Below are 24,182 nucleotides of genomic sequence, written 5' to 3'. Positions count from 1 at the left end.
TGTATCAGACATAGGGGAAGCTTCTAGCAGCTTCTCACAGAAGCCACCCCTGTAGCTCCCCCCCGCTACCAAAACCTTGCCACGCAAACACAATACACCAAGCCTGGTTTTTAAGAGAGAGGGCTTTATAAAAAATAAAACCCCCTCTGTCTTTGGGATACATGAAACTCCTGCCCACTTGGAGCAGAGGGAGAGAGGCTGTGAAGCTGTGAGCGTTTCCAGGAGGGAGAGTTCAGTCACGTTTGCATGACCGGACAATCTGTCACCATCAAGCTCATAGCTGGGACACAACTCGGTGTGAGAGATGTGTAACCTGCCAGGTATGAACGTAGGTCTTTTAATTTCGTGGTCTTGAGTGTGGTATCAGCTAGTAAAGGGAAGATCAAGTTAGTGGGGGACTGACAGCTCTGCCTTACCAGCCTCCGTTCTCATCTCTTTTACCGCCAAAGCAAACCAGCGATGGTGTTGACTGAAGGGAAGTTTGTGTTCTTGTCTTGCGACCAGCGGTACTCCTGGCTTGGGCAGATGACTAGGGCTAATGTCTCGTCAGTAGTGTCTGTCTAGCTACAGCTGCTTCTGTGCAGTGAGTGGAGTATTTGTAAGACTACATAATATAAGGCGCCTTATGCTGGGTTTTTTTGTTCAATGTCCACCGGCTTCTGCTTTTTTACAGTTAGATTGAGAGCACGGAGGGAAGAACAGCACGGTGCTTGTTCTAATACGAGAGCAGTAGTTTTGCTGCTAAGCAAAACTGTTAATATAGGAAACTGTTTGCGTAAGAGACCAAGCAATTGGTTGTAATTCTTGCACCCAGAAGAGGAGGAAGCATGACTCCAGTGTTTTATGGCTTTTCTTAGCCAGTATGAGAGTGGCTACGGGATCACTGCAGTTGCCAAAAGGAGACTACACCATGATTGTATGCTGTCAACCCTACTTGCAAATTTCACTATATTTCACTTACATTCAGTAACAGTATGAAAAATCTGATGCTCCAAATGGAAACTTTCTCTGCCTGTATGTTAAAATATCTTTGCACGGCTTTTGTCTGGTCTCTCTAGTCATGCATCTCCGCTCCCCGCCCCTACGCTTTTAGTCACCACAGACGTAAGTTTCAGAGTGGAGCTGTGTTCTTATCTTTCTTATCTTATCACTGGTTTTGTGTTTGTATTTTGTTTTCTTCTTTTCTGTTATTTTAATATTTCCTTCTGCAAAAAAATGTCTGTTTTCTCCAGATGATTCCTTCTTACAATTTTCTTCACAGCTTGCATGTCTCACTTCTAATTACATGAAGGATATTTTCCCCTCTTATTCTTCATGTCAAGAAGAGGACTGGTGTTTTTTAGTTCACCTATGTATACCCTTAAAATTGTTGGCAACATGTTGACAAAAGCTAGTTGTATTCTGGTTTTCTGGTAGTTGCCATTTCTCCCACGTTTACCCTTTCCTCTTACAATATTTTTCTGACTTATGTAAGAATTCCAGCTCAGGTTGACATTTTAGTACCTTATATTTTGTGTAATATTTATTTCTTGTAAAGTTTAAACATTCCTCCTCAAAAATTCCTCAACACCTCTTTCTCATCACTATGTTTTGTCCAATTCCTTACCCTAATACTTATCACAAAATGAATGTTGCTAATAAATCCAATGTATTGAGTTTATTATCACTTATTTGGGATCTGCTGAGCTTGGAATTAGAATGGATGTTGGTTCTGCCACAGAAGAGCTTTTCAATCCTCCTTTCATTTTGCCTCTCCTCCCTCCCTTTACTTCGTTCTCTAAAGAGTCATTTGAATTAAATTCATCAGAGGCAAGATTTTGGAACAAAACTACTTCAGTGGAAATGTGGATAAAACCAAGATTTGTGTTTCAATGAGAAAATGCTAGAATTTCCCTCTGGATTTTTGTTTTCTCTATTTCATGAATCTGCCTCTGCCTGAACAATGAAAAGAGGCTTGGCAATGTGAACCGGCAGTGGATTTCTCTAAGGTATTTGATTGCACTGTCACTGCAGTGAGTACATGAGTATAGTCTCTGAGTCAAGCTTTGATAGGAGCTGATTTTTGCAGTAGCTAAATGTTGGCCCAGCTACCACCTAACTTGCATGAACTCTAGTATCTGCCAAACACAATTTCTACTTTTTTGCTGTGTCTTACTTTTCAGTTTTGTAAATCCTTTGTTTTCCTTTTTTTTCTTAAACTAAGATGCATTTTTAGTAATTGGAATACATTTTTTTCATAGAACTTTTGGGATATTTCAGCATCTGATTTTTGTCTGTTTACATTGTTATGAGTCTGGCAGGAAAATATGGAGATAAAGCAGAGATACATTTCGTTTGTTAATAAATTTTGGAATATTGATACTGGATTGTAATAGCTTGACAGCTTTTGTATAAAATCTGCATTTTGAAATTACAGCCCTTTTGCCAACCTTGAACTCGTGAAGATATATTAAAAAAAGACTGATTAGGATTGCATGGCTGACGGGGATCTAGAGGTATCGGAGTAGCTTTTGTGCAGTGTTCACAGGCAGCCACAAGGTTTTAATCATATCGCTTTGATTGCACTTCATAGTTATGTCATTTGTTAGTACTTGCGGCAGCTTATGCAGCTGTAACTCGGGTATCCTTGTATGGTGGTCTGTCTTGTGATGCAGACCTACCTGCTGCCAGCATCGTACGTGGGCTTCCAGAGGATGCTGAGGCACAGCGAGCCTGCAGTTGTGGGTAGCAGGAGGGCACCACCACTGAGATTCTTCACCAGATCTCATCTGTAGCTTTTGATTTTTGAGATCTCTTTCTATCCTTTTGCTCAGTGACACAGAAGCCTCCTCTGGCAAATAAAGAAAATGAGAAAATGAAAGAGAAACTGCCTAAAGATTTATTTACGGTATGAAAATCCTGTGTGGTGATTGGCTGCATAAGCCTGAGCGGCAAGCTGGAGAGGAGAAAAAAGCAAACCTGCAGCTGTTTGGGATTAATGAACGCGTAACACAAACAGCGTCTTCATGAAAACAAATGAGCTTTAAAAAAAGCATTGAATGCAAAATTCATTTGTGTTAATAAAATGAAGAAGCAGGGTAAGATTTGTGTTTCCTAAGAGCATAAAAAAGCATTCGTCCTAAAAAGAATATATGTGGTGATGTGTGTTTAGTCAGGATTATTAGCTAGCACTAAGCTGTGCTATCAGTTGAAGCACAAGCTTTTCATCTCTGGAAGCTTGAATTATTCTTAATATTTTTTTAAATCTAAATTGGGTCATAAATGTTTTGGCAATTTCAGATTAGCAGCATAGGGGGTGGAGGGCATTATAAAACATGCCATGTGATAGAACAGTTGAGTGCACTGATTGCTAGGCTGCGCAAGTAGATAGAGCCAAGTGGGAGGGCGCCTTCACATCAGGAATGAGGGGTGCTGGCTCTGCAGTAAGAGTAAAATCCTGCACAGTGCCTGCCCGTGCCATGCATGACTAGCTGATTATCTCGGTCCTTCATGGAGCCCTGTATTCCCTCAGCGGATATTTTGAAACCATCAGCTAGTCAAGGATCAGCCCAGTTCGCTAACAAAGGCTTGACAGTCTAACAGAACTGGAAAATATCTCCTAAATAACTCCTGGGAAGGTCTAGAAAAGGTAAATGTCCTTGGCGAAGGCCACCCTGCTAAAGAGAAGGGAGACTGTGGGAGAAAAACACAGATTGAGCATGAGAGAAAACGACCAGGAAAAGAATGAAAGGATTGTTCAGTGCCTGCATTTGTAGCTCAGGAACACATTACATCAGAGTATTGAGATACAAAGGGAAAAAATAATGCACACCCAAAACAGACATGATGCAAGAAACCAGGCTATTTAGCTTGCATATTTAATTAGCACATACTCTATCTCAGGAGATGAGGTGGACTAAATAAGCTAAATAAAAAGCCACAGAAAAATAACTAACCCTCCCCCCCAAAAAAACCCAAAACATAAAAGCAATGATCTTCTTTAATGCTAGTCTGTTTTCTCTCAAACATCATCCAATGTTTTTGCATTATAACTTGTAGAAAAATACCAACAAGCACAGTCATTGTGAACAATATTTTTAAGACTTCTCTTGGTATTAAGTACACTTCATTAAGTTAACTTGCATTCTTCTGTCATCCCTGTAACAGCTGAAACAAATGATTTCATGGAAATGTAACAATAAGGCCATTTTGTATACATGTATCATCATGCAATCTTTTATCGCCCATTCACATTCAGATTTTTTTCGGTGGATCCTTTCCGCTGTTTAAACCACTGTTTACTTCTTCTAGACAAAGACACACTCATTTCCTCTTACTTTTTCCCTCTGTACTTTTGTAGAGTGTGCATGCTTTGTAAGCATTTGTCTTCAAAACTTTTCGAAGTTGTGAGGGCATGCTATCATCGTTCCTAGGCAGATGATGAAATGAAGATCAGAGTGGCTGTATTTTGAAGTTTTTGCTCATTTTGGATACTCACTTTGAAAAAAGAAATTCAGATCTGTCTTTTAATGAATATTTAACATTCTGTTCCCCTGTACACATGGCAACAAGAGTGACTGATGTGAGCATGTGACATTTTTAACCCTAGAGCTTTTACGTGTACTGCACAACAGGTACGGATTCACAGCCAAATTCTGTAGATAAACAGTGTTAAGACATGCACTTCCACTTGGTGTTTTTCAAGCTATTTTCTCACACCACAAGACTGTTAAGATTTTGGACCCCTTGATCCAGTGCTGTTTCTGAAGGGATGTTGCCTCATAGCTTGTATGGGGCTTGTTGAATTTGGCCTGTTTCATTTGCTTCTGTCCAAATTTTTTTAGCTTTGTTCTCTGTGAAAACCTGTATAATTATTTATTGCATGTTGTTGCCTCTCACTTTTTCCTAAACTACCTGCCTGCTCTTGCCTACTTTTATTATATCCATACCCCTCTGTTCCTGCTTGTCCCTATATTCTGGTGTTCCAGATGCACAGCTTTTTCACTCACTCTACTGAAAAGCAAGAAGAGACAGGTGATTGTAATGAGCCAGCTTTGTACATTATCATGCTTTTTTCCACAGCCCAGATAAAGTCTTTGCAGGGAAAGAACCACTCAGTTTCTGCAGCAGTGAGTGATGGAGAATCCTCACTGCAGGATGACCTGGAACAGTGACCATGCCCCAGGCTAGAACTGTTAGACCTACATCAGTACCACCGAGTATTCAGAGAACACAGCTGCTAAATTTCAACTGATCTCTTCTGAACAGTGGTGAAATGTGATTTTTTTGAAAAGCAAAAGTACTTCGTTAAATCTGGGAGAGTTTCCACAGGGTTGGATTAGAAATGTTAGAACAGGAACATCCAAAATGTGGAACTCTTGAGCAGTTCCAGTGTGGCTCTGCTACCAGGACAGCTGGGTATACCTGGCAGGTGCACACGGTTTGGTCAGTCCAGATCTGTACCTGTGGAAGCAGTGATGCCGTAGTGATTGCTTAAGGGTGATGTTGCCAGATGATGTGGGATCCAAGCTGTAAACCCCACCCTGTTTAGCCCTGGCTGACATAGAATGGGGGGATCGCTGGCGAGGTTTTGTCATGTCCAACTCAAGCACTGTTGGTGGGATTTCCATTTCCCTCATGTCTCAGGTGTGTAATATTTATTGCATGGCTCTGAGCCACATGAAGATCTAGGGCTACTGCTCAAGAGGATAGAAAGGTTGGTCAGCCTGGTGCTGAGCCAACTGCTAAAATCGGCTGAAATGGTTTTAAGACTGAGCATACGATAGGTGACTTTCCCATAATTGTGTTTTGGAAAACAGCTGAATTGGTTCAGCTACAGCTTTCAGAGAAGAAAAATGTGGAAAATCTCCACTGGAAGCGTTCTCTTTAGCAAACACAAAAATAAGTAAACATGGAGCTTACCATCCAGGACTTAAGGAACAATTTTAACCTTCTCTAACATGGTTGTGGCTTCTGTTACTATTATTATTGATTACCGAAATAGCTGTACTATTTTTTTCATTGTTTAGACTCACTGATATAGTAGTTCACTTATTGCGAGCATTTAGCTGTACATTGTTTTGCTACACACACTGCATTGTGCTGCTCAAAAATGCTGCAGAAAAAGGTGATGCTTGATATTGGTCAGGTGTATAATACCTTCTTAATTGGACTGTGATGAAATTTAATAATCTCAGAAGTAATTCTGAGCATCAAGCTTTTCTTGAAAGTATGGGAAATAAAGGAGCTTTTTAACCTCCTGGGATATATGATGTTTAATTAAGTTATTGTCTTTCTGGGAAATGAAGTCAGAGAGAAGTAATATCAGATGTGCTCAAAATGCTCGCTGGTTTAATAGATCAAATGGTGAAATAGTGTTTTGCTTTAGACACAGACAAGCTCTTGAGCTCTTACAGCATGTTTATTGTTCTTTCCTAGCTGCTCCATGTGATAATGTAATGCAGGGTGATTACTGAAGTTTTTATCTGGCAGATTACCCTGTTAACCTGGCACTCCAGTAAATTGTCATGTTCTAGCAAAAAGGCAGGACATTATGGAAAAGAGCACTCCAGCACACAGATCTGTTCAGCGCACAAGCACATTGCGGTTTTCATTTTATTTTACTATTTTGTAGGATTGCATTGATGTGGGTTGGTGGGAAGGAGAACTCAATGGCAGACGAGGTGTGTTTCCAGATAACTTTGTCAAGCTTCTTCCTTCTGATTTTGAAAAAGAGGTAAGCAATGTATTCTTTCATTTTCACTTTAGAATACAGAATGAAAGTGGAGTTGAAAGGAATTCTCTTTCGGATATGTGATTTTGACAAAGTTTTACTTCTAACTTAATAACAAAAAAAGGTTAAAGAAAACAAATTTCTGGGTTACAAAGCATCCATGAAGAGAACGTGTGGCACTCAAAGTCATATTATGGAGTTTCTTTGAAGGGTTTGATTGGCCCATCCAGTCAGTCCGCCTCCACTACGTTGCTCTGAAAGCCCTCTGTCCTGCGTCCTAAGTTTGAGAGGGAGAGGAACTGGAGGTCCCAGGGTAGTTTGCTGAGTCAGGTGATACAATGCTGACCAGAGTTGTTAACTTTTCTCCATTGTTTTTGTGGTGGAATATGAAAAGTTAACATACCACCTGCATGCTGATTGACAGCAGTGAAGCACTCTTCCAGAATGAGAAGGGTGAAATTTGAACTGTGAGATTTGAAAGACAACAGTGAGCTTTTGGTATTTGAGAGGCACATTTCTTTACGTCTCTCAGACTTATTAAAAAAGAAGGTATAAAATCTATGCAGAAGCTTTTTCAACTTCTGTTTATTTGAAAGGGACGGCGTTGTTATTTGCCAAACAATATTTAGAAATCCTGCAGCTTCCTGGAAGAAAGTAATGGATTACTTCCCCCAAAAGTCCATTCCTTTTTTAGGAATAGGAACCTTTTCAGTCATCAGTGGGATATTACAAGTTTGCAGTCAGGCTTCTGATGAGTATTTCACAGTGCAGTGTAAGCCTTCTGTGATAAAACCGAGACTTAGTGACACTCGGCTTCAATCTTTGGCAATAAAATTGGATGCCGGAGGCAAAAATTAAATAACTTGGAAAGCTTAATAAAGCAACTATTAAACAACTCACAAAAGCTAACATGATAATTATTGAAAACGAAGGTAGAAGAGCAGCAGAAACTGTGGGAGATGAAAACGTAATTCCATAGCAGAGTGGATATCCTGGCTATAGGCCTAGTAATAAAAGAAGGTGATTTCCAGAAGAGGCAGAAATCATAAACCTTAAGACACAGTGAGCCTATTATAGAAGAAAAAAATCTTTACTCTTATTCATTTTTTTTGTGGTGAAATTTATTCAGTCTTTTTGAACTTAAAAATTATATGTCTTTAAGTGTTTTTTTCTTTTGAGTACGATGAATATAACTTGTAGAATAAATTAAATATTCAGACACTTAGAAATTGCAGCTAGGTTTGCTGTAAATGTGGAGAATAAAATTTTATTAATTTTTTAAAACAGCACAGATCTGGCCACATGAGTAAGTGACTGGTAGGACTATAGACTGTCTGTCTTTGCTTGAATCAGTGCTAAAAGGGAAGGAAATGGATACTTTTCCAGTGGTCTTGTCAGGTATTTTCTGATGTGATCCAGAAACCTTGGATTCCATCCCATGGTCTGAAAGTATTTGTTGCAGTAGTTCTTTGCTTGTTGAACAAAAACCTGGGGTCTTTTCCCGTCTCCTTGTTCAGTCCCCAATTTTCCAATCCTGATTCTTTTCCACATGTGGCTATTTGTCCCAGGCTTTTTCTATTCACTGCCTAGTTCCAGTCTCCACCTGTCAGGTGGTCTCAATTACAGGATTTTCCCCTGAGCTCACTACCTGAGTCTAAATCACCATCTGGATTTACTTTCTATCCTGACACCAAATTTCTTTATCCAGCTTGTTTTCCTCTCCCCTCACTCTTTGTCCCTGCTCTGTAGATTTGTTCTCTTCTTGTCCAACCAATCCTGGCTTCCTTTCTGCTGGCTTCACTTCTAGTCTGTCTCCATCTCCTTCTCAGTTATCTCATCCAGCCACAGACCCTTGTAATTCCTCCTTGCTTCTCCATGTTTCCCTCAGCAGTCTTAAGGCTCCTTCACGCTACCTCCTTTCTGATCTTTGTCTGCCTTTTTGAAACGATATATTTCCCTCATCAGCTTCCAGCTAAAGCCACTTTGTCTAATGAACCATAGGATCCTTTCTCCTTTGTGTTTATCTACATTAGTGTTTTAATCAGGAGTGGGATTTGTAGTGAATGTCTCACTTGTCCACCTGCACTTGCTGTGCTTTGGTTTGCCTCGAAGACAGGTCTCAGGGGACACGAACTAGACTCCTTTCAGATGAGAACTAAGCCAAAAGATTTGCTAAAGGAGTGCACCTCATATATTCCAACTGCTGACGTATGGACAGTCAATGGGATCAGGTTCACACCACTCCAGAATAAAACCCCAAATGTGTATATTGTGCTGTTGGATCCTCAGCACCAACTGCACTCTGCAACCATTATCAACCAAACCCCCAATTGCTATCACAAGACATTCATTGTCCCTGTCTTCTTTCCTTTCCACATTTTTCTGCACTTTTCTGCATTTAAACCTTAAACCATGTTGCCTAAATTCTTGCAGAAGTGTCTTTGAGAGTATAAGGGACTCACTGTTCATGGACGATGGCCCACGGCAGCCAGGCTAGAGAAGATCATTCTGAGCTCCTGAGTTCTTGGCCACAGCGTTCTCAGGTTGATGGCAGGAGGTGATGTGTTAGGATAAGGTGGTAGGAGAAACCTGAGGCTCGCAGGATGGCAACTTCAGAGGTTTGAGCTGTTAGGCTTACTCAGTCTGTGCAAAACTGGTATGTTTTTTTTCTCCAGAGATGAATACATTTGCTAGATTTGAGAGAGATGCCCCAGGAAGGGTGAGTGGCAAGGGCTCAGCCTTCACAGAAAACCTGCTCCCTGTCAACATTCAGACTAAGACTTGAGAGTTCTAGGGCAGAGGCTGAACTAATTACTGCAAGTGAGCAAAACAATTGATCTTTCTTGAAAGTAGGTGAGCCATTTGGCAGATACATAGAAAATAATAGGGGGGGGGATCAACTTGAGTTTGATAGAAACTATCAACCTAAATGGTTGGTTGAAGTTTGGCAAAGTTATGCATATCTGGAAACATCATCTTATAGAATTAGTTCCACAAGACAATATACAGTGCTGCACAGCCAGCAATGTAGTGACAGTGATTGTGATCAATCTGTAGCAAAGGAAATAAGGGCCTTCTCAGAAAAAAGGATGGACATATGAAGGAAACAATTATTAGTTTTTACTTAGGCTTTATGCTCAATAATTTTGATTTTTTTTTTTTTTAAGAGTTACGGTATGTCATTTGATCTGGCATGGTGCTCCATTTGGTTTTGTATTCATTCCAAGATATATATGGTGAATGCCAGTATGGTGTGTGTGCGTACACACACATCAACACGGAAGGAAAACCATTCCTCCCCTAGCCTGCAGGTGAAGAGAAATGGTTCTGGCGCTGATTAGGTGGTCATGTTTCTCAGCCATACCATTACAGAGCTGTTAGGAAAATGGTCATAACAGAGAAGGTAAAAGTAAAAAGTACAGATTGGTTGGAATAATTTATTTAATTTCACCAAACATCTAAAACTCTGATAACTGTCCTTCACAATTGGAGTTGTAAATGTATCACAGTGAGTGAATAAAATTTAACCTTTGCAGCATTTCCTGTATTCTGCATTTTTGCCGCATTTATGAGTCTGAAAAAACACACTTCATGTTTTGCCACATCAAGCTGTTTTTTTGTGTTTGTTTTTTCCAAAATGGGTTGGAATATTTACAAGATTAAATTTTAAATAAATAGGTTTCTTCAGTAAACCAAAGGTCGTTTATTTCTCTAATCTTAAGGCATGTAAGCTGGACTTTTTTTTTCCCCTCAGCAGGACATTTCAATTGCAAAAGTAGAAAAATGTCATTTTATTTGTCAATGCTATTTTCTTTCTTCAAATTCATTTTAATGAAGTTATTTCACGGGAAATATGTGACAGATCTGTAGTCTCAAGTCTCGTAATTATTAATGTTAAGCAATGTATGATTAACTCCAACCTTTGTATGAATGAGATTTACAGGCATTTTGAAGCAATCTGTTTTCTTCTGTTATTGAATTTTAGAGACCTAAGAAACCACCACCTCCATCAGCTCCTGTCATCAAACAAGGATCAGGTAAGGTGCAGCTGATTTTGTACAGCACATGTCAGTGAGCACATCTCGGTCTAAATTAACTGCATTCAAATTTATATAGAATTCATCTGTATCAAAATTGATAAGGAGGAGGTGTCTAGACAACAACTAATAAATCAGAATCAAATTGCAAAAAGATGATAACCCTGAAAGACTGTGGTGCGCTTTATAAATGTATTGCAGGCAACCATCTGCACCATTTTAAAATAATGTATTTTGCCCCTTAAACATGTTAATTTGGAGCAAGCGTGATACTTCAGTTTTTAAAAGTTCTCCAGTTCCGTTCATTGACTGAAGTTGACTGTGCGCATGTCTTTGCAGTATAGACCCAGTATGTTGGAGTCTAATAATACCTGCAGGAGGAAACTGCATTTACTTTACACCTATAGATCTGATTTATTCTAGAGATAAAGAGGTTTTTTACGTATCTATAAGATAGCGTCAGAGAATTTGGCTGTAATACAGTGGCCCCATCTGAGTTGCAATCTAAATCTTACAGATCTGCATGAATGCTGTAGCCGGCTGTCTGTCTCTAGGTTCTAAGCCATAGTTAGATTCTTGGTTTTCAATACTTTATAGTCATAAGTATAAAACTTAAAGGTGTTATCCTGAATCTGGTTATGTAGATAATGGTGTTGCAAATGTATTAAGGGGCTGATAACGTTTTCCAAACGGATGAGTGCTAGCAAAGCTAGTTTTGGAGTATGTTAGACTGAACTGTGTATAAATACTAAGAGCTGAAACCACTTTTATTTGTAGTTTGAAAACAAACTCTCAATACAAATTGTCAAAAGTGCCTGCATGATTTATTTTTTCCGTGAAACTCAGAAGCAGTTAAAGTATCTATGCACTTGACAGTTCTGACCTCAGAAACCAAATTGCTGTTCCATTCATGTAAAATCACAAATCACAAGGCATGGGATGCTCTCAGAGTTTTCATTTGTATTGCAGTTGTGGTGGAAACATATCTACAGCTGGAATTCTTTAATCCCTTAGCTCCAGTTGGTTTGTTAAAATTCTGCAGCAGCACTACCGCTTCCCCCACTGCTGGCGCACATTAAAAAAACCAAAACAAACGCGTCCAATCTAGCCAGATTATTTTTCTTGTAACTGTGGTCTGTGCCAGCTTTCAGTGCTTTAAAAAGTAAATTTCCCTCTCCTACAGTCTTGATCCACTAATAGAACAAGTCACAGCAGCGTACAGTTCACTGAATCAACAGGCTATAATTTAACTAGTTTAAATTTGTAAAGCAGTTTTTGACTACAGAATCATGACTATAAATATTTGGTTTGCTTATTGACACGCATGGTTTGTTCTTCACTCTGTCCTGAGACTCCTAAAAACACAGATTTGATTTTAAGATCAGTGAGTAACACTGTCCAGAGAGAGCAGTATAACTTTGCCATCTAGTGGTGGTTGCATACTAAAGATGTCTTGGTGACAACTGATGTTACAGCCTGACACGTTTTGGAAAAGCTCTATAAAACGTTATGTTTCTTTCAATTCATACTCCTAGAATTAGAGAATAATACTTTGAATATGTTTGTACCGGTTTGCATCCAACACATTAGCTGCGTCACCGTAGCAGGATAACGTGCCTGTTTTCAGAAGGAAAAATGGGTGCGTAAAGGATGCAGACAATTTGAATAAGGCCATCTAAGTCTATGGCAAAGCCAAGGCTATTGCTGTCCTTTGTTTTCATTCTCAGTCTTTGACAAGTCCTGGCTGATGATGCACAAGAGTTTCTTCTGATACGTATTAGAAGTGACAATCAGCCTATGTCTATTACCACCCTGACATCCTCTACTTTGTCAAATTATCACTTTACCGAGATAACACTGTATTTTACCACATCCCCATGTCAGGCCTTACTGTTGATAGTAGGTAACAATTTCCAGTAATGTTTCTGCATATTTAACCAGTCACAGTGGGATGAATAAATTGAGAACTATCAGTTGTAGCCTAAATAATTAAGTATCAGTATCTTCTGATGCAGACCATAAAATCATAGCAGAGAATTAGAATTGGTCTTTGTAGTACTAGCGGTACATATGTAAAGGAGATGTCTAGTTTGTGTTATAGTATAGCTGGAAGTTTGGCTGTTCTTCCAAATTCTGCACAGCAGTGGACTGCCGGGGCCATCTGTGCTGGGCTACTTTACAAAGTAAGGTGAAAACTGGAGAACCAAAGCTAGGAGCACGAGTCCCTTACATAGTCATTGAAAAGCAGTAGGCATTTCACTGGTTAGCTGGGATAAGCCATACAACTGCGTCTAGACTGGAGGATGGGAATACTCTGTTGAGTCCCTCTGGGAGCTGGTACAGAGTTCACCAGAGCTTCCTTGCAGGTGACCTTCTCCTGGCAGCTAAGGCAGGATCATGGTGCCTGCCTGGGTACTGATTAATTTGGGGGTCACAACCCAAGTAGGGAGTACACCTGAGCCTGGGAGCTCCTAAGTGTTTGTAGGCTCATTGTTTTAGTCATGGCCAGAGAGTGTCACTCTGTGTGTTTATGATGATTGTTAATCTTACTGTAATTAGGTATATAGACTTGTGTCTCTTTTTTCCTTGATCACACTCATATGTGCAAAATTATCAATATGTTGACTTGTGCTTTGCATAACTCATGTTTAGAAAGGCTTTAACTGGTTTCTAGCAACAGTTTCTCCTCTCAGGAGTGAGGTATTTTTCATAGAATCATAGAATCATTTAGGTTGGAAAAGACCCTTAAGATCATCAAGTCCAACTGTTAAATGGCAATTCAGTATTATTTATTGACATGATAAGTGATACGGTGTTGCCTGTCCAACAGCACAGTTATATAAAGAAACAATGGCCGGTGATCACCACTGATGAGCAATTTGCACTGATGAGTTCTGATTTCTAGGAACCAGCTGCAGAAGAGTTGCAACAGCACATTCAGAAAATGTAAATGTACTTGAGAACCGCATATAATAGAATAGATTGAAGCAAAAAATTGCCCTGTGTTGCCTGCCCTGCCTCCTCTGCTTTTCTTGGATGTCATCTACTGTAATTTTTATTGAAATACTGATAGTGTTACCTAAAGCGGTTTTCAACACTGCTAAGTTGAAATGGCATTAGCACCTAGTAGTTAGCCAATGCAGCGAAGCCAATATCCCATAAAGCATTTCTTATAATATGGGGGCTAGAAGATTGCATCTTGCATGTGCCAGGAAATTTTTGCAAAATCTTCCCGTTGTTGGTGCCACAAGTTCCCATATTCCTTACAGCAACAGAAGTCAGTATGTCAGGGTCTCTAGTACAGAGGCAGAAGGTGGCAGAGGCTTACACCTGCAGGCCAAAAGCTGTCAATTAAAATAGTCATGCAGAATACTGTCAGTACTACTATTCTCATCCTTCTAATATGTGGAAGTGAACAGCTAGTACTAGAGGTGAAGAAGAGGGGGGTTTTAACTTAATGTAAAATAAGCCCTGTATGTTCATCTATATTAAGTATTCTCTTGGCAGAAATGCCCAATTAATTTATTTATTCCTAATGATTCTCCGCACTGTTGAATTGCTCCTCAGTTAAGTATGTCTACAATGGTAAAGGATCTGTCCACATTTAAACATCTGTAGTTATTGAATTTATTTTTTTTCACAGAATGGTCTGAAAGTGCCTATTCCTTCGAGGGGCACGCTTTGGAAACTGTAAACTTCACTGTGAAAACATAAACATACAATTGCTTTTTTGTCATTATGGTGTCAGCAAATACTTGAAACTAGATTTATGTTCAGTTTTAGCAAGACATTTTCAAATTGGAGAATGTAAAAAGCCTGAGAAATTGCAGAATTAAATCTTACATGGCGGTATATGCTGGTTTGGCTTGTTCAGAATTCTAAATTTTCCTTTCTTTGACAGGTACCACAGATCGAAAGCATGAAATCAAAAAGGTACCTCCAGAAAGGCCAGAATGTCTTCCTAATCGAACAGAAGAAAAAGGTATGAAATGTGCTTTCCTGCCTGCTCTCTGCAGAGAGACAGAGGAAATGGAACCGATGCACATCCCCATTTCCTAGTCCCTGTTTTCATTAAGTGTATTGTTTGGATGCTTATTTCCCACAGATCTGATAGATCTGTGGTGATATGGATTTTGGAAAGGATCTCATTGTTGCTTTTGGGCTAAATTCAGGGTATTCAATTGTACCAATCCAGAGCTGTTAAGTACTTGCAGTCTCAGCTGAAGTCAAGGGGAGATATGCTCTCAATAGATAAAATGCTGTCTAAAGCTCTGTGCTCGGTAAAACCCAGGTCCTTCATTGAGTAAGATCCCCCAGATTAGCGTGTACTTTTTTCTTAACATCTATATGCCTTGGTTCTCTAGTTAAAAGCAGGGTTGGTGGTTTTTCTGCATCACAGAGGGGTTTTGTGAGGATATAGTCATTAATGCTTATGAATCACCCCATTATCATGGTCACAAAAGTCATAGGCAAGCCTGTGGAGAAATGAAAAAATTCTGTCTTCAAAGCCAGGTTTGAACATTGCAAGAAATGGGGCACAGTACCACACAGAGCAGTGACAAGCAAATTAAACCTTTGTGTTCATTGTGCATTCTGAACAGTTTGGGGAAGATAATTACATTGATTCTCTAATTGAAGATGGTGTCAAGTTTCATACGTTTAAGTGGACTGTTGGGTTGTACAGCCAAGTTTGTTTATTGGATTTCTTAACTTTTAGGTATTCAAACTTGCAGTCTTTTAAAAGGCACGTGTATGCACATGACTGAATGTATAATATGCAGTTATAATTTAGTGCCAGAACATTCAGACTTTGCACCAAGATCTGTTTCTGGATATATGCCTTAGCGATCTGACAGGTGTTTTAGCACTTTTGTCTACATATGTTTACTTTTGGTTATGCGTGCTACTTCTCGTGGTTATCTCAGACCCTTTGCTTTCCATTTTTGGGTTTACAAAGCCAACTGTCAAAACGGTGGAGGAAGTTTAAATATGTTACTGTCCCAGGGCATAAATACCTGTAACTTTTCTAAATGTTGAAAAGAGGCCGTAGGAGTCATGCCTACATTTCCGGAGTACGGGGGAGTGTCAGGAATTGTTAGGTGTGGCGTGGCAGCAGGGGCGGCACAGGAACGTTCTTTACGCTGTTAGTTGGTATGCTGCCTATCCCGTCCCTCATACATAGTTTAGGTTCTTGGACACTGACACAGTGTAAATTGTCATAGGAGTAAGTGTGTAAAACTTACACAATACGCTGGAAAAGCTTCGGTAGTACAGAGGACCCAACGATTGTATCAACTGAAAGTGTACTGAAAAAGGGTGTATGCCTGTGAGCAACAGTCACTTACTGGACTATTCCAAATCTAATGTGGCTTGTGTTTCTCGTGATTTATTCCATGATCCTCTCAGATGGAAACTAGAACCTATTAAGCAATAGCCTGTAACATTCCCAATACCTCTTACGTGTATACAGAGGTGTAATACTCACAACATATCATAGACAGTGTTGTCAAGGGAAGCGGGGTGTTGACATAGTAGGATACAGAGAGCGAAACTTTGGTCCCTTTGAGACTTTTGTCCTTTCTTTAAGAAGAATCAGGTTTCTTATAGTGTGGCAAACGTGTTTACATGTTTGGCTTGTATTATGAATTTAAACCATATTATTTACAAGAGTTATTAATGTGTATTGTACTTTACATACTCACAGGCATTGCGTGTTTGGCATTGGATGTTAGTATTGTGGCACTTCCTAACTATGCATAATCAGTTCTGCAAATGATCCAGTTTTTCACTGTCAAGCTGAAAAATTCAGCTATTAAGTCTGTGCTTAAAAACCTAAATAAAAGGTTTGATTTTTCTGAGGGGCTTACATCCTGCCAAACATCGCTGAATTTTAATGCTTTTCTTTTCATTTAACTGTAGTTCACTTGAAACACACTTTTTTCCCCAGAAATGGTATTTCTGTGTTTGTTCAAGAGATGTTAAGAATATCCAGCATAATTATCTTTGTGACTTTCTAACTTAATATTGTTTTTTATTAGAATTTGTATAAGTTGTGCTCATGGGAAATTGTTCCATATGGTATGTAATTTTTTGCCATTCCTTTTTTTTACACTCAGAAGTCAGCAAGTTACTAAAATAAAAAATAGCATTCCCATTCAGACACTGCACACACATTTCGGCCATGAGGAATTACAGGTAGAACAGTCAGGCAGAGCAAACAACTGATTTGTGGTAAACGTTATTTCAAATAAAGAATTATTTAGGACAGAAGTGGAAAGGAGATAAGCTTTTTCTTTGTATACAGTGTATCTACAGTTGAACATTTCTTGTTTAATTGTAGACTTGTGAGTGCAAATTAATTCCACTTAATAATATCCGTGTTCTTTTTTTCTGGAAATAATTGATTTAAAGAAAGATCAGAAAGAGAGCAAAAACAGTTAGACTTGCAGAAGCCTTCAGTTCCTGCTATACCTCCGAAGAAACCTCGGCCACCCAAAGCAAACTCTGTGAATAGACCTGGTACCTTGCCCCCGAGACGACCAGAAAGACCAGTTGTGCCTGTGACTCATACAAGGTATTGTTTTTCCTCCGTCCAGTGCTTTTGGGATTAGTGGAAAAAACACATATTTAAAGAATTTAGATTTTACAGTTAATGTCAGAATTTATTCCACGGTAAACTCCATTTAAGGAAAAAAAAAAAACCCCTTTAAAGAAAAAAAAAAAAAAAAAAAAAAGAAAAAAGAAGAGCCTTCTAGTCAGCTGGCTGGATCATAACTATCTTCTCAAGAATAACTGTCTTGGAATGTTCATTACCGGTTCATTTCTACTGATGAACACAGTGTTACTACAACATCATAGTTTCCACGTGTGGGAAATACCTGCATCAGTATGTTGCGCTGATGTTGACTTTCTTAGTTTACCTCAAATTATTCCAGCTTAGCCGGGGCACTAAGTCAGTGCAAAAGCTTGGATTGTACTGAGGAACAGCATTAGACAATGCACATTTCAAATACTGTCAGCTTGGTTTCAGTCTGTTCTCTTTGATCATTTGAGATCAATTTTTAGCAAAATACATGCGTCTTCATAGAACGTTCTTTAAGCTGGTGCCACTGCAGAATACTGCTGTCAAGTATTTATGCTCTAATGTTGGTTGTTATTCTATAGTTACATGATGCTCTTTATCAGAGGTGGTTACAGCCTTTGAGGAGCACTGAGAAGCTGGACTTGCCAACACAACTCCATGTAATCTCTGCTAGACCTTGGAAAAGCAGAGGTTGCAGAAATTAATGGCCTTGCCTGTAGTCCTAATCAAGTGTAGATGGCTACGTTAGCCATCAGCATCTGGGTTGTGCACTGTGGACTTCCTTTATGCATAGTGGATAGAAATAGGTGAAAACCAGAAAAAAACAGTTGTCTAAAATGGACAAGCTGCACGTCTTGCAGAAATACTAGATTATAGGCATAGAAATAATTTTATTATTGTACTGTTAGAAAAATGAGCTGCCATTGAACTACTGGAGTTCAAATATACTAATGGTGAATTAAATACCAGAATGGAATATAGGGTAGAGTGGAATAAAATAGAAATCCTAGGCACCGATTCCCCTCATCCCTCCACATATGGTTCATTAAACAAATGCTCTCGGTGTGAAATCTGAGACACACAAAATAAAAAAAAACGGTGCCTGCCTTGTGCTGCCAGTTTCATCTTACTGAAGTGCTTTGGCTGTGCATCTCTGAGAACTTACCCTTCTATCCAGGTGATACTGCCACAGCTTCTTTTGGACTCCGTAGCTTTGAACGTGCTTGCCCAGTTGTTCCAAAATATAGTCCACACCTGCTGGTCACTTGGGCATGCTTGGAGAAGCAAGTATTTGCTACGACCTTTAGATTTAGCTAAGTGATGTCTTCTTGGCAAGACCAATACATACCCTAGTGTTCAGTTCACCGGCTAGGCATGCAACGGGGTAGGTATTCTTTTGTTCTATCCTTTGCCTGGAATATTTTAAACGTATTATAAATATTTTAAACATTTAGAGTTGTGGTGGGCTGTTTTATTGCTCTTCTGTTTTCCTTTTTTTCTAAGTACAAAATTGTATAAATAAACCATGCATTTTTAAAGATATTTCAGTTTTCATGTTAACAAAGTGAAAAAGCAGATATAAACAGTAACCCTGTTATGTTCTTAATTGTCCAAACTCTGTTCTGTCTAGTACAGAAGAAAATACTTTGTTCTTTTTATCTAATACCATTATATTTGAAGGAATTTTACTTGTAACAGTAGTTAGATTAAAACTTAGAAGGAAAGGTGATTTTTAAGGTGATGGTGATGCATGTTGATGATCACAATGCTAGCAGTTTCCCTATGAATTACTTTATCAGCTAATTCAAATTAATGTATTTATCTCATATAGCTGTTCTGCCTGGTAAGCTCTAACTGGTAAGGGTGTCTTATAGGAAGAGGGCAGAAAGTTCACATAATGAAATAATCCATGGAATAGACTTTGAATTACTTGAATAATTAAGAAATGTGAAACTTCAAATGAAAGCAGTCACTTCAATAAAGGCATTTTGTTTTTAAATCAGTTCAGTTTAATAAGACAGTAAATATTTTTAAGACCTGCTGGTATCCATTTCCAGAATCTGAAAAACCTAAGGCAATTAGAATAAGAATTGAACCAGCAGAATTTTCGCTGACCTGTCGTGGTTTAACCCCGGTGGGCAGCTCAGCCCCACCCAGCTGCTCGCTCACTCCCCACCATGGTGGGATGGGGGTGAGAATCGGAAGGGCAAAAGGGAGAAAACTCGTGAGTTGAGATAAAGGCAGTTTAATAGGTAAAGCAAAAGCTGCGCACACCAGCAAAGCAAAACAAGGAATTCATTCACTCCTTCCCATGGGCAGGCAGGTGTTCAGCCATCCCCAGGAAAGCAGGGCTCCATCACGTGTAATGGTTACTTGGGAAGACAACCGCCATCACTCTGAACATCCCCCCTTCATGATGTCATATGGTATGGAATATCCCTTTGGTCAGTTGGGGTCAGCTGTCCCGGCTGTGTCCCCTCCCAGCTTCTAGTGCAGCCCCAGCCTGCTCACAGTTGGGGCAGTGTGAGAAACAGAGAAGGTCTTGACACTGTGTAAGCACCCTTCAGCAATAGCTAAAACATCTGGGTGTTATCAACGCTGTTTTGGTCACAAATCCAAAACATAGCACCATGCAGGCCCCTATAAAGAAAATTAACTCTACCCCAGCCAAAACCAGTACATGATCTTAGGGGGAAAAATTGCTGTAGTTAAAAAGTGTGTCCCATGAGATCTCCATGTCTGCCGGTTAGCAGAAGAGGGTTTTCTTCTGTTCTGAGTAAGTGGCTTGCATCTTACGCATCTCACTGACTTTTTGTGGTGATGATTGTTTTTCCATTTAAATGTAATCCTCCTTCCTTGGAGGCAGGTTAGGGCTTCAAGGGCAATAGGAGAGACAAAAAACATGTGGGACAGACAATAGCTGTCAATTTGCTCCAAAGGCTTCACAGCTTATTTAGACATACCTGTGATTATACAATTTACCAATGAGCCAATTCTCTGGAGTCGGCAAGCCATAAAGACCTACAGAAAATACATTTTTACAATCAGTCTAAACCAATCTGTGTCCATGCTGCTGCTAACAGGGGCAGGTTCCCTCTCCTGGCAGCCCATTCCTGCAGCCTCCCTTATGTTAGCACCAGCATTTGTGCAGCCGTTCAGCCATATGGGTCAGGGCGTTGCTCCAAATGGCAATTAATCAGTTTGCAGTGGGATTTCTATTAGTGTGGGGTTTTTTTCAGGCTGATCATCTGTCTGATCAAGCTGACAGCCTATCTGCATGGGCACGAGCAGAGGGAGGGAGATGCTGTGACCAAGAAGGGGTGGCTCCACTCCTTTCACAACAGTATGGATGTAGATCGGCATAACAAGCCTGTTGATTCTTTTGACAACAGAGTTGGGGTTTTTTGTGGGGATGATGTCATGTATCTTGGTATCTTTTGTAGTCAAATGGTAAATGTTGTGACTTTCAGCCCTAAATCGCACCATCCTAAGAATCTCCTCCAAAACCATACTCACATTTCCCAGAGAGCTTCCAACTCACATAGTGCTCTCAGTTTGCTGAGAAATATATGTGTGCAAAACAGAGTACGCAGTCAGATGCTCATTGCCCTGTCAGCCAAGAAACTATGTTGCTTCTTATAGATTTACAAATATATAAGCAATTTTAAAAAAAAAAGTTATATACCAAAAGATAAGAAAATGAATTGGTCAGGTAGGTCACTTGGAGAATACCCTTCTTTGTCGTCTTGCCAATTAATACATTTTTCTAGGAATGTGTTAAATTTCTTCTGTTTCCTTCCTGGTGCAGACTGCCTGCCATATTGATAGCTGTGTAGGACTAGTTTGTTTTTCAGGTCATAAACTGGTTGTCTATCTTTTTTAGTTCATAGAATACTTGTCACCCTACCACAGTGTTTAACTGGATATATGTTCACTTAATCTGTGACTTCCTCCTTTTTTTAACACAAATTTTCAGGCTCTTTATCACAGCCTTCCTGAACTCTGAAATAGGGTTTCCAACCACTTTGTGTTTTGCTCATAAACTGCTGCCGTGAGTTGAGGTTCAGGCCATCTGTCATCAGCTTACGGCATCAAAAGCAGAGACAAATGAAAAAATCAATGAGATTCAGGAGCTTCCTATGTATTTTACTGGCAATGGCTAATTATTGCTGTTCATAGAAATGCACATTTGCCTGGGTTCTTTCAGGGACAGATCTATATTTTTACCCATAATTTGGGTACCTTATGTACATCATAATTGTTACAGCGCTACGCTGGGAATAGTCATTGTGGAAAAATGATGGTATTTGTTAGGTGACCTGATAATGATGGTAAGTACGATTTGTTGCATTAATTGAACAGTTGTTATCACAGTAAATGTCACAGATAAATGTCACTGTGTGACCTTTGCAATGCCGAGCTACTTGCCTACCACTGGCCCTTTTTTAATTAATTGTTTCAATAGTCAGATTATTTTAGTAAACTTAAGTAGCTGTGGGATATAAAGTTCTACAAAGAAAGAATAATCATGTTGCTTATGTTTGATCTCCTGTTTGGTTTAAAAATAGTTCCTCTGTATGAAGTATCAGAACTCTTGACACTTGCCTATTCCAAAGGCATTTTCAGACAGACTGGGTGATCTTGGTTCTTTGGACCTGTGGAAAGAATATTCATAGTCTAATCTCATAAGCAACGTGCAAAAATAAATAAAGATGTTCTTTTGGTGGAAGAGGTGCATTTATGAGTAAATACTAGGAACCACTGAAACACACAATGCTAGCTTGAGGTTCTCTCCCTTTCTGCAGTATTCTAGATAGACCATCGCTATAGTTTATGCAAGCCAATTAATTAGAAAAAATTACAAATAAGGTGTTGAAGAATGTCTCTTTGCCCTTAGGTTTCCTTCATGTTGAGATGCTGCGAACATCTGAAGAATTATTCAGGACACTACGGTGTCTAAAATAGGCTTTTTTGACAGGTGTTAAGGAGAAATGAGATAAGGTTAATCCATACAGCATGTCTGCTTACTGGAGATTGCTCTCTCTGACACATTGCTATTACTCTGGTGCTACAAAGGAAGAATATTTCGGTCTCTCATTATTAATTGTAAGTTAGCTATCAATTTACTGTAACCCACACCAAAACTCCAATAAAATATCTCCTCTTCTTGACCCAAATGCAGGAGTGATAGTCCAAAAGTGGAATTAGTGAGCAGTACAGTATCCGGCACTCTAGAGAAAGACTCCTCTGAAAGAAGCAATGACATCGGTAAGTTATAGTGCTTTTTATAGTTTGCCTAAGAAAGTCATGGTGTAAATTTCTGCTTTTTAGTGACTTTGTTATGATCCAAAAGGCAGATTGAGGATTTGGCAATGAATGTGAGTGCATTTATATCAAATTTTAACTGCAGGATTAAAGGATCATTTCTGCTTTACTTAAAAAAGTTTTGTTGGGGTTTTCTGTTTAAAAAAAATTTTAAAAAGGGAATATGGAATGGTGAGCTATTTTGGATAGGAGGGCTTTTGTTCTTTCTGTTTAAAAGTCTGAAACACATGAGAAGACCAACCATAGTAAGTCATGCTAGTTTAACAGATGTAATATTAGTGCTGCCGTATTTTTAATGCTGCAAAAGATTGTGGTTTTGGTGCAGTTAGTAATCTTTACACTTTCCGATACAAAGGAATAGAGACCCAATTCAGGCCAATTTGAATAAATTTTACTGCAAGCACCAATTAAAAGCAGTCTAAATTTCTCTTAAATATAATAATTTGTGTTCCTGCAACACGAACAGTTTAATCGGGAAATCACCTGGAAAGGAGTAACGCTAGGTTATTTTTCTGTCTTCTCTCACCCTCCTTCCTTCTCAAGTTGGCAGTGCAGGAGCGACGTTTGCTGGGGTGCGTGCTGCAGTAAGTGGCACTTGGAAAGCGAGGTGCTCTGAGTCTTGTCCCAGGGCTGTAAGCAAAAGCAGCGACAGCCATCTTCTACCTCTACTTAGAAATACGCTGGCGACAGCTGCTGCCGTCGCTCTCCTCCGCAGTCGCAGCTGTGCCGCGAGAGACACGTTTTTGTAAAAGGCAGAACCAGGGTACCCTGAATGTGTAAGCATTACTACCTTTCGCTGGTGGCATTAAATGTTATTTCGGTGTGGTGGTTTCTACCCAGACTGCTTTATTAGTAAAACATTTCTGTAAAATAGTATACTTTCAACAGCCAAACCTGCCTTTTCTTTGGACTTGAAAGCAGAGCTTTAAGTTATAGATGGATGTTAATTGCAATGTAAGAATAAAATGCTAAATTGATTTCACATAGGTTTATGAGCTTTTCAGCATTCATATGTCTGCTTTTTTTAACCTTCTGCTGTTGCTATGGTTTATGATAGTAACATTCTTCCGGAGAAGCAAGTAGTGTGTTTTTTCCAGATCTTCATTTGGAATAAACGTAGAAAGTTAGAAGCTTGTGATAAATTGCATGAACGTTTTTATTGTAGAGATTAATGTAAAGGAATGGGACTGAAATGCAGTCAAATTCTACCATTTAGCGTTTGTTACTCATGTTTACAAATTTGCTTCAAAGCATGTAAGCTTTTGCTTACTTTAAATTTAGAGAAAGCTATGACTGCAAATAGCATATAGTGGTCTGATGGAAGTAAACTTTTTTAATCCTTGTGCTAGTTTCCTTGGAATCACTATCAGGATAAAAGCTTAGTGTGTTTTGTATTTTTCTGGGATTTTTTTAACAACCTATAAAAGGCTAGGTAGGAAATTTGATTTATAATTTTTGCTCATTTCCAGAACTTAGGGGGGGGGGGGGGGGGTGTGGGTTTTTAAGGGGGATTAAAGGGTGCAAA

At 39.3% G+C, this 24,182-nt stretch overlaps 1 protein-coding gene across 1 annotated transcript in view; it reads left to right on the top strand.

The window, feature by feature from the left end:
• SH3KBP1 (SH3 domain containing kinase binding protein 1) overlaps window positions 1–24,182 on the top strand; it is a 161,388-nt gene that overhangs the window by 116,791 nt on the left and 20,415 nt on the right. Inside the window, exons 7-11 of the mRNA XM_009276889.2 lie at window positions 6,614–6,715; window positions 10,698–10,749; window positions 14,651–14,731; window positions 17,161–17,323; window positions 22,515–22,600. Of these exons, the coding sequence (XP_009275164.1) occupies window positions 6,614–6,715; window positions 10,698–10,749; window positions 14,651–14,731; window positions 17,161–17,323; window positions 22,515–22,600 (484 nt within the window). The remainder of the gene's footprint in view (window positions 1–6,613; window positions 6,716–10,697; window positions 10,750–14,650; window positions 14,732–17,160; window positions 17,324–22,514; window positions 22,601–24,182) is intronic.

Source organism: Aptenodytes forsteri, unplaced genomic scaffold (assembly GCF_000699145.1).
Source record: "Aptenodytes forsteri isolate BGI_AS27 unplaced genomic scaffold, ASM69914v1 Scaffold273, whole genome shotgun sequence".
Taxonomy (NCBI): domain Eukaryota; kingdom Metazoa; phylum Chordata; class Aves; order Sphenisciformes; family Spheniscidae; genus Aptenodytes; species Aptenodytes forsteri.
This window is presented reverse-complemented; position numbering and strand designations above follow the sequence as displayed.